The sequence below is a fragment of the Taudactylus pleione genome, unplaced genomic scaffold (assembly GCF_031769625.1).
Source record: "Taudactylus pleione unplaced genomic scaffold, aTauple2 ptg000015l, whole genome shotgun sequence".
Classification (NCBI taxonomy): Eukaryota; Metazoa; Chordata; class Amphibia; order Anura; family Myobatrachidae; genus Taudactylus; species Taudactylus pleione.
The window spans coordinates 799700-811697 of NW_028284417.1; the positions used below are offsets into that span (position 1 = coordinate 799700).

Sequence of the window (11998 nt, forward strand, 5' to 3'; positions counted from 1 at the left end):
AGCACAGTATTGTAATTAAAATTAAACAATTCATGATAAATGCAGAAAATATTCCTTCCTTACACTCCAAACAGTGTATTTCAGTATTGGGGAAACATTTACTTGTATTGCATAATTATCAAACATGTGCAAGGTACAGGTTGAGTCTCCCATATCCAAAATGCTTGGGACTAGGTTTTTTTTTGGATATCGAGATACTCCGTATTTGCATACCATAATTAAATATCTTGGGAATGGGACCCAAATATACACACAGAATGCATTTATGTTTTATATACACCTTATACACACTGCAGGTAATTTTATACAATATTTTAAATAATTTTGTGGCTCAAAAAAAGTTTGTCTACATACATGAAATTCATTTATGTTTCATATACACCTTATACACAAGCCTGAGGGTAATTTTGTACAATATTTTTAATAATTTTGTGCATTAAACAAAGTTTGTGTACACTGGACCATCAAAAAACAAAAATTTCACTATCTCAGTCATGTTAGAAAAATTCTGTATTTCGAAATATTCTGTATTTTGGAATATTTGGATATGGCAGACTCAACCATTTGCTAAACTTGCTGCAGTCCCCTCTACACTACAAATGTGCATGTCCTATAGAACTGTCTTTCGGATTATTACCAGTTTATTTGATGTAATCAATGAAATACAGTATTAATAAAACTTTAAAAACATATTATTATGGCAACTAGCTTGTGATACATGGAACAAAAATCTAGTATTGCATAGTCCATAAACATACTGGCAATACGTACAATAGGAAAGGGATGGTGTGATTGGTTCAATATTATTTGGAAATGGCGGTGCTATATGAATAACCAATAATGAATAATAAATTAGGTAATTATTATTGTAGTACTAGGTGCAACTGATAGTTTAATCCACTAGCTATTGTGTTTCAGTTTAAAAGGGAAAAAAGCAAACAATACTTTGGTATCCTGTAAACGCTAATTTTTTGCTGTTCTGTTAAAATGGGATCAATACATAGTAGTTTACACCTAAGTGGCATAATGACTAAGGACACAAAAGTGAACTAATTAATCTGTATAATAGATACAGACTTCAAGTCAAATATTTAAATAAAAAGTTGAAACCCTCAAATTGTGTTCTTTATTAATAATTAGTTTACTAGAAATATGTGTTTTGCTTTTGATTTTTTTATCTAGAATAGAGAGCACTGATAAAAAGATTGTTGCTCAAGAAAATACATAATTTCAAGTAGGGAGAAAGCTAAGCTTTTCTTCACACAGGGCAAAGACTCGGCTAGGCACACTAACACACACACTACCTGAACACACTTGTTCATAAAAAGAGTGTAGTGTATCCCCCAGTGGCCAAATATTTATGATATAAAGTTAATGTTTTACTTTATTTCAGTGCCAAAAACCTACTTTAATAATGGGATTTTTGTTTAAACTTATTACATGCTTGCATAAAACTTTTTTTTAATTGTTTGCCTTAGAAAGTAGCATAGTTATTTACCAATTTCCCTTATTGTCCTTTCTGCTGTGCTTATGGTTTGCACAGCAAAATCTAACTTCTAATGCTGGGTACACATTGGCCGATATATTGGCCGATCAATTGATCGGCCAATATATCGTGCCCCCGTTGGCCAGTGTGTACAGACGATATAGCTGTGAACAACGTCGTTCACAGACATATCGCATTGGCAGTGCTGCACAGCCGATGAACAGATATGTCTGCAGACAAATCTGTCCATCGGCAAGTGTGTACGGGCGATCATCCGATCGCCCGTACACAGGGGTGCAGAGAGGGAGGGGAGCCGCGAGCGGGTACTAATTACCTGAGTCCGGCACAGCTCCCCATCCACAGTAGCCCAGCACATGCTGCTGTGTGCTGGGCTGCACTGGTAGACTGTCAAAGTTGCTAAAGCAGCAGCCCGAGCAGTCTCTTATGCCAAAGGGGGGAGTGATCACACTGATTGCGCCCCCCCATTGGCTGTGCCCCGGGCTGAGGGGCACGCACCGCCCCCTCCCCAGCGCCGCAAATGTTTTTAAGGGGGCGTGGCCATGCCTTCTGTGATTAGGCCACACCCCCTACCCGCCCCCCCAGCCGCCGGTACCCGCTGCAGCATGCAGATGATGTACGTTCAGTGTGTATGAACGACCATCATCTGCACAAATATTTGCAGATCACTCGATCTGCAGATATATCTGTCTGGTGTGGACCCACCTTAAGTCCTGTGTATTCTGAGAAGAGATGATCTTCTGTTTGCATTACTTACCAGAAATCAGCCCCTCCATCTTCCAAGAGGTCGTAAACAAATTGACAGTAATAGGGGGTACTATCAGCCTGCAATGAACAGTGGACATATCAAACGAGTTGGGTCTGCTGTCCCAGGTTGCTAGGCAACCAAATTGGAGCAAACAAAATACAAAATGGCTCCTACTGGCTACAAAGGGTGACCAAAGACACATGCCGGAGGTGGCTGGTGTCCTCATGAGCATCTAGTGGGTAATCCGACATAGGAACCTTCCCTTCTTGTCACCCCAGTTGACATCCTACCCTAAATCTGGAACCTGGAGCAAATGTACTGCCAACCTCCCTCCCCCCCATCACTTAGTTTTGTCACTGATTTTGTAACTGAAGAGGTTATAAATATGTTTGTCATCAAAATTCAGTGGAGATAGCCATTGTGTAAGCTCAACTGATTTCATTCAGCCTCTAGGTTCTCTAGTTCTCTGGGACCTAATGATATTGTATGTAACATTTCAGTGGCATAACTAACCACTCTCAAGTGTACTGAGCAGGGCAGCAGGTACAAAGTACATAAGCATGGACCTCACTGAGTGGCCCGGGATGGTTAGCAGGCCAAACCTCCAGCACAAAGGAAGAGTTATTTATATGTACACTCACCAAGTGCTCCTAAGTGTTGCTGCCCTGTTTAAATAGAAGCTGTTGGGAATATGTTTTCCAGCATCAAGGGAATGCAGTAGAAAACAGGTTCTCAAACTCGGTCCTCAGGACCCCAAACAGTGCATGTTTTCCAGCATCACTAGTGAAATAATTAGCTCCACCTGTGGATATTTTAAAATGTGTCAGTGAGTAATGAATACACCTGTGCACCTGCGAGGAGACCTGGAAAACATGAACTGTTTGGGGTCCTGAGGACTGAGTTTGAGAACCACGGCAGTAGAAGCAGGATGGCAGCTTATGCTGGGTACACACTTGTCGATATATACCATTTGTTTGATGAACGATTTATCACAAGTGTATCAGCGGATGTGTTCACTCGATATATCTGTGAACAATGATGTCCACAGACATATCATGTCAGCCCTGCAACACAGCCGATGCAGATATATTGTATGTGAAATATATATTTGTACACCTGGTGGTTCACTGGCTGCAAGTACCACCGACACTGACATCTCAACTGGGTGGGCAGTTGTGATATTGAGAGGCCGATTGTTAAGTATGTATAGTTTATCAATTGGCTGCTCGGATGGAGGATTGGTCTACTGACCGATCTGTTGTTGTAGTGTGTACCCAGCATTAGGCTCTGAGTAAATTATATTTTCCACTGTTTAAGGCTTTACTTCTGACTTTGTTGTGAAACTAGGAAGTGTGATTCGATAAAGGTGTATTGATCTTGTGTCCTGGGCACAGGGGAGTAGCAAGGGTGGTTCCAGTGGAGCATGAGCTCCGGGCGCCAAAATGGACAGAGGCCGCCATTCAGGGTTCATGGGGCGCTGCACAGTATGACTGCTGCCTCTTAGTTTTATCTCGGTTTGTTTGCTCTATACCCTAAATAAGTTATGGATCTGAGATCCGTTTCTACATTTCATGCTCCCTCAAGCTGCCCAGATTACCTCCCCTCCGGCCCTCCCTCCACTGTGATCATCTTCTGTCACCTCCCCTTTCCTGTCAGATTGATTACATTCACTTCTCACCTCTTTAATTCCCTCCCTTATCTACCCTAGGATCGGCTCTTTGCCCCTGTCCACTCCATTCTTATTGGCTTCTGTCACCACCCCTCTCTGATCGAATGGCATGTTCTCTCTGATCCCTTCTCTCCTTCTCTCCTCATTCATTCATTGTGCTTCAATGGACTTAAAAGTGACACATCTGAGGTACAATCCTAAACTTTAAAATTATAAGGTATGAGTTTGAGGGTGATACTGCCACTGTTTGCTGTTTTGTCTTTCTCTTCACTTCAGTATTCCCCCGCAGGCTGGTCATACCCCACTTCACAGTTCAGTATGGGGAAGGTGTGAGGGCGCTATGACATGCACTTTCTCCTGGCGCCATGGTTCCACGCTACTCTTCTGCCTGGGCATAGAGTCTAGGGCTGTTGACAGCATGTTCCAGATCCACCAAAGTGAGCCATCTTACTATAGTTAATCAGGCCCAAAGTGTACAGTTGTCATGCTAGAATGAGATATCAAACCTCTGAGTGTGGGTCTAGATATACCTGGCAGAAATAATGCTTTCCTTGGTAAGGGTATTATTGGGGAATGAAGTTTGTGTTTTATGTACAGTCAGTAAGAAGCTCTCTGTGGCGCAGATGAACTGGGAATGATAAAGAAGCATCAACCAAATATTTGACATGCCTCTGATGACGCTGGCAGGATGTCTGTGAAATACTCATTAAGAATTAATTTGGACTTTTAATCAAAACCAATAATTTTGACTATTTACCATTACAGGTTGAGTCTCCCATATCCAAATATTCCGAAACACGGAATATTTCGAAATACAGAATTTTTTTGGCATGACTGAGATAATGAAACCTTTGATTTTTGATGGTTCAATGTACACAAACTTTGTCTAAGGCACAAATTATTAATAATATTGTATAAAATTACCTACAGGTTGTGTGTATAAGGTGTATATGAAACATAAATTAATTTCATTTCTGTATATAAACTTAGTTTGAGCCACAAAATTATTGGAAATATTGTATAAAATTACCTGCAGGCTGTGTGTATAAGGTGTATATAACACATAAATGCATTCTGTGTGTATATTTGGGTCCTATTCCCAAGATATTTCATTATGGTATGCAATTAATCCAAAATACGGAATATTCCGTTATCCAAAATACCCCTGGTCCCAAGCATTTTGCATATGGGAGACTCAACCTGTACCAGATAAACTGGAATCATTTCCTACTGTATATCTAAGATATTAGTTTACTCTGGATATTTAGACCATTTATTTAACTTGTTTGATCTAAAATAAACTGGAGAATTTAAAAGATGTGTTTACATGATGCTGGTATGATAACCAGGATCTTACATTGGATAGAGAACTGTTGATCCCTATTTAAGAAATCTAAATGACTATATTACACACTGGAATGAAAAGTCTTAATTCATATTTGAGAAATCTACTAGGTGACTGACATCCTATCAAAGTAAATCCTTTAATTTTATGTAGTGCATATTTTTTGTTTTTATTCTCGGTTTATCTGCAGCATAGCTATCTTGCTACTGTACCTACATAATATATATGAAGAGTTGCTGGATTCCCATTTATCTTTCCAAATGACTGCAAAACAACTGGGATATACTTCCTAAGAGAAAAGGCACTGTTTGTACCTCCTACACTTGTTTTGTATGTACAGCCTGCAATACATTTCCAGGGTAGAACATATCAGTGGTTGAGGGAACTAAAACATGGGGTCCTATCATTAAGTAAGATTCTGAAGTGGGACACTTGAGAATTATTATGAGGTAATTGTATATGTACTGTATGTGTATTTGTATGGTCTAGGCTTTTATTCCGTGCAGTGGTTTGATCATCTAAATAAAGTGAATTAAATATTTTGTATATTTTTAAGATGGGTTCACTGGAGCGATGTCGAGCCGATATGCCGTTTCAAAACAACATATCGCCTGCATTGCTCAGTGTGTACGCATGTGTGCACACTCCTGCAGTCGCTAGTGACGGTCCCCAGGTTTGATGTGCTGCGCATCAAACCTAGCAATATTGCTAGCGGACAATGCATTGTTAATGAATGACGTAACGGTGATCATTACATCCTTCATTAAAGTCGTCCAGTGTGGACGCACAATCACTGCTGATGGGCATTTGTTCCGTTACCAGAATGAATGCCTTTCGCTCCAGTGTGTACCTAGCTTTAAAATCATTAGGATACTTTGGAAGAGATTATATTTTTTCAGTATATATTTATGTTGAAATATTTTTGCTGCTGGTTCAGTGATATCATAAGAGTGCATAAGGGTACAGAGGACCTGATTGAGCTTGGATCACAGTTGCTAATACTCACACAATCGGCCAATTGCTGTGTGCTGCGCAAGCGTATTAATCGCAGTTTGCATGCGCAAACCGGCCACTGCAATCGGGACTGCAATTGCAGTGACTATAAAGACCCATCGCAGGGTGGTTGATAGGAAATGCTGTTTGTGGGTGGTGACGGGGGGCTTGTCGGTAAAACTCAGGGTGCCAGTACGTTTGGCCGCCGTTGCAGGGGCGTGCATAAATTATCCACTGCGATGCCATATGCAGCTTGAGGACTCATAGCATACAACGAGGTTAGCAGGTAAGGTCAGAGCTTGTGCAAGTGTGCGTGAGACTGCGATGGTACTCGATTGTACGGATGGTTTCGCAGTCTTGCTAAACATTACGGATGTGTGTAAGGTAAAGTGGACGTTCTTATGTTGTGCTGCGGTGGCATAGCGATCGCAATGGATTAGCATAGTTGAACTGCATACGTAATCGCTATTGCAATCGCAGTTGCGATCGGTAGTGAATCAGGCCCAGAAGTCACAAAAAGTCAGTCTCCATTGAGATATCAGACAAGAATAAAACACGTTATGTATCTTAAATGATGAAATGTGTGATTTATTTACTGAAAAGATATTGAAAATCCTGGTCAAAGAGGTTCATAAAAGGGATCTTAATTTCTCATAATGACCTGTGTACTTGTAAAAAGTGATTACTATACAGTCACTGAGACTATAGTAAACATGTTAAATGTAAAGTGATTTAAAGAGAGTTACTGTATTGCAGTTTCTTTTAGGATAGTAAATCATATCACCTCTTTTTTATTAACATTTTAACTCGGATTATAAGTGAAGAAAAATGACTGCTCTCTGCAATACTTTGGTGACTTTTTTATTTTCATTTTTAATTAGTACTAAATTATTGCTGCCTAGTGCTTTGTATTAATATAAAATGCAATACTTTTACTAAATGGTGCACTTTTTATTTAGGGTTTACAAGGACATGATGGAATTTCTGGTCAAAAAGGAGATAAGGTAACACTTTACATAGAGCATAAGAGCAATGTTTGTTTGAAAATGTTTTTTCCCATTTTATTTCTATTATGGAAAATGTCTAGTAATTGTACTTTGCTTATTTTTTCCTGTGATGTCTTTTCTCTGGCAGAATTTGCTCCGCGGGTGGCTCTATTCAAGTGTATAAAGTCACTCTGTAAATCATTGTAGAATTAAAACACTATGTAGACACAGCTGTTTTCGTCCTTAGTGCCTTTCATATAGAATAGTTTCCTCATAGCTATTTTTGTATTTTAAGCAGTATTTGTGTAATTCATTTAGCTCCTATGTAGTCCACCATTCCCAGGATAGTACCAGCCTTGGGGGCCTATTCATCAACAAGGGCTGTGTGGCCCCCAGTAATTAAGTATCCAACCGTGTTGGATATCGTGTGTTGTGGTGGTGGATACTTATGTACCAGAGCAATTCAATATTGCTCCAGTGCGGGGACAGTAGCTCCAAAAAGCAGCTGTCCCTGCTATCTCTAACACTGCTATCAAAGTAAAAAAAATATTTGCACCCTTTTATTCATAGGCATGCGCAGGATTTTCTTTATGTGTGTACGTGGCTTAGACATGGCCCCATACCACCATGACCCCCAGCTTGGCCCACTCACTTCTTCCTGGGGGCCAGTTGATGATGTAGCGGCAGTCGATTGGAGCACCTGCTGATGTCATTGCCTTGTTGCCTGGCCCCCAGTTACACGGTCAGGATCGGTGCATGCCTATGCCTTTATTGCAATATGGGTTATCCAGGTGAAAAGTTGATTATTTTTTGCCTTGCTCACAACTTTGCAATCTTAGCTAATTTTATGAATTAAAAAGTAATAAGGTGTATTTGCAAACCAGTATTTGCAATCTATACTCTAGGGGAGACTCAATTAAGCTTTTGGTACCGAAACAGTCTTGCAAGATGCATCTCAGTGGGAAATGATTGTTACAAAACATTTTATATTTTTGCTCACAAAAATAAGGGATGTTTTATATACAATAAATAAGGGATGTTTTCTATACCATACCGTAATACCTAGAAATGCACATTGGCTCTAACGTGACTTCACACTTAAATAAATCTGTCCCTGTATCAGTTAGTGCTGATAGTCAAGAGAAATTGGAGGCCACCGCACAGAGCAGAATCAGCAGCAAATTTTTAAAATTATATAAAAGAAATGTAGAACTTATTTTGCGAGCATGTTCAAAAAGATTTAAGGTACCTATCCACTAGGTGCCCTGAAAGACTGAACGTCTAGTGTTCAGACCTTCAGGTCACCGAGGTGTGGTGCCCACACTGAACAGCGTTCACTGAACGTCATTTAGTGCAGGAGCCCGACCTCTTTTCTCTGAACATGCCGAACCTGACGAGCGTTGTCAGGTTGACGGGCATGTTCAGTAGATAGTCGGGGTCGGCAAGGACCCAGCGTGCACGCGCATCGCTGGTCCTTGCAGTCTATCCATTACCCGACTTTGTGAACAAAGTTGGGTAATGGATAGGCCCCTTTACAACAATTCTTATTATTTACTATGTTCTACAAATGGTGTCAGTAAAAAGAAAAAACGTGGACAAATGTGAATGATTCCAATAGGAGTGACGGTAGAGGATTTCCCCAGTACTTGGGGCTGGATCCTTTGTATGTACTCACAACGGTGGATTACCCGGGTTTCACCTCTCTGTTGGTGTACATATCTATGTGAACGCTGTTTACCATCTATCTGGTACAGAGGTTAATCCCCACTTTTTATATTTATATTTGTACTCAATGTTTTATTAAATTTTTCTGCCAAGACCTATTACACCATATTCAGTTTCTTTCCTACTTCTGGGCGCCTTTTTGGGATCATTGCTGATTTAAGAAGAGAAAGAAACCTTTATAAGTTTTCTACACACCAGTTCCAAGTAAGCTTTAATGTGAGCAACATACACTGTGTCATCCTAAATTCTATGGGTAAAGAAACCTTGAAGTGATTTACACACATTGTTCACAGGTAGCAATCATGTGAGCATTGATTGCCATAATGAGACACTGTGTGGGGTGATATAATTCTTGTCTGACACCTGAGGATTACAGTTTGAAGGGTCTCTCTAATGGTTTCCTTCTGAGGTCTTACTGACAAGCTATCTGTTTTAGTTTATTCTCTAACACAGTCTTCTATATATTCTTTTGGTTTTATATCTATGGAGCCATTACATCTAACCATATAAGAAGATTTGGTTATCCCAAAATCGTTCCTCACCTGAAATTTATACAGTGAACTTTTATTGGAAAAGGACTGGCGCAAGGATTGTTTGTCATATTCTTTGCTTTTAAATGATTCCAACAGCCTACTTTTTATTGACCACTCCATGAAAAGCTTGTGACACAAAAAAATAAACAGTGGCTCCTTATTTGATATCAAGAATAGTCCCTTTAAAGTGTTAAAAAGTTTGATATATATATATATATATATATATACACACTGTGTACAATATATATATATATATATATACATACATACAGTATCACAGTATATATGTATATATATATATATATATATCTGACACAAAACAACATACAAGGTAGTATATGATTGCAGAATGACAGTATTATTGGTATTGAATTATAAAATGCACTACAGCACATCATACATGCCATCTCTGAGATTCACCTCTATGGGAGAAACCCCGCTAATGGCGGCAAGGCTAGACTCTTCTTGTCATTAGGTCTAGCTGGCTCACAACATAATGTCAGATATGGTGAGTCTATGGAGATTGGATCCGACCCCTCACCATGGACCCATACTTCCTGCCATTATTCTTCCCATCCTGCCCATTTCACTCAAAAGTAGGTGGGATGTGGGAGAACCAGCCATCATTCAGTGGGCCTTAGGGACTGGAAGAAAATTCTGGAATCTCTTGAAGTTTCTGACTGAGTAGGTAAGTATGTATAGACAGGAAAGGTGACCTCCATCTTCTCTCCCCACACTATTATAGTAGACAATGAAGCCCCTCATACACCCACTGGCAACAACAAGCAGGTGAATTTTCCAGTGTCTTGTCCTCTCCACTATTTTACAGACAAGCTCTCCCAATTTGCCCTCTTGGAAATAATAGACAAGCCTTCTCCTGAAGACCTATATCAGCCTCTGTGACTGGGAGCATGCTGCTAATGTTTCGGTTCTGTTACACATTACCAGGTTGCCTTCTACATAGGTTTTCATTTGGTTATGGAATTATGAGTGATCACTAATTATAATTTTTAAACTCAAGCTTTTTGGACCTGTAAACTGGACAAAGGGTATTTGCATACTGGGTGCTGTATAATTAAACAGCCAACTTTATTTAACCTACTAATATTCAGGTAACCATTCAATTTCTGACAGCTCTACACACTCACAAGGGAAAACGGAACCATATTTAAAACACAAACACACCAATTTCAAACTTCCATGGTATATTGCAGTAAGGTATCTGGATCCAAAAGAAAAACAGGTCAAATAACTACAAACAGAAGAGCCATCCAAAAATGTACAATTACTAAACTATAATTTGCCTATAGAAGGGACTACTACAATACAACAAATTTGCCATCTATTAACTTTGTAAATGTTCCAGTGATCTATTTGTATTTTAAAAATGAATTAAGAAGCACGGTTAGGACACTACAACATTGCAATACATCATATGGAATAAAATTCATAATTTGCCAAAAAAGATGTTGTTGCTCTGCTTGTCAATACATTTTACCAGATGGAGGTTAAGTGTGTATACAATATAAGCCATTGGTTTCTGAACTAATTTTTTAAAGGTACCGTAGATTGTCCTGAGCTGGAACGGATTCTGCATACACTATAAAGTATAAAAACTAAAAGAGAAAAAAAATCTACCAAATAAAATAATAACATTGAGTAGTAACTTAGTTGTATTTTTATTATTATTGATAGTCTTTATGCTTTTACGCAAAAATTATTGACCTTTATCGTTATTAAAATGACTGTGCCCAGAAAAAGGTTTAAAGTAAATGAGTGCCTGTCCAAAATATCTAAAAAAATATATAATAAATGAAAAAAGTTAAACATTATGTAAATGAGTAGTTGACAAATGTACATTCACATTAGAAATATATATTTTACAGAAACATGATTTTATGTAATAAAGCAGATGAAACTTGACAAATGAGTTTGTCTTTTTTTTTTTTTTTTTTTTAAAACATGTCTGGTTTTTCATTCCCAAGCATTTGAATCAGGAGTCTCATTTGCATTTTAAAATAACTACAGTAAGCAACTTTTGATAAATTGTTTTCCAAACATGTTGTCATTCGTACTGTTCAAAACAGAGGTGTAAGAATGTGTCAGCAAAATAATGCACTTTACATGGAAAAATAAAGTGGTTGTCTAAAAGCACAAATTACTTTTTGCAGATTTGATTTGCCACGTGCTGTTTACACAAAGCCCTTCACACTGTGTTTTAACTTATAGCGCTGTTGATAAATTATACATAAGCCCAGTGATTCAAGTCTGTAAGTAAATTGTGGATTTAAAGCAACACAAGATAAGTAAATACAGCGAGTTTACCGCTTGGAAGAATAATGATCTTATCAGCCTCATCCTTATTACGTTTACTGCTGTTTCACAACAAATGCATATTTATGATGAATTCTAATTTGTCCAATGCAAGAGCTTGATTAGTGTTTAATGTGTCATTTATTATTGTTTTGTACAGTTAACCCATCCTCATTATAGAA

General features: G+C 38.6%; 1 protein-coding gene across 6 annotated transcripts in view; it reads left to right on the forward strand.

Moving 5' to 3' along the window:
• The window catches only part of COL19A1 (collagen type XIX alpha 1 chain), a 762134-nt gene that overhangs the window by 527101 nt on the left and 223035 nt on the right, over nt 1-11998 (forward strand). For all 6 annotated transcript variants that reach the window (XR_015878306.1, XM_088471134.1, XM_088471139.1 and 3 more), the window contains exon 19: nt 7219-7263. Coding sequence is in view for 5 of the 6 variants with exons in the window: in XM_088471134.1 (XP_088327260.1) it covers nt 7219-7263 (45 nt within the window). In the remaining variant the exon portion in view is untranslated. The remainder of the gene's footprint in view (nt 1-7218; nt 7264-11998) is intronic.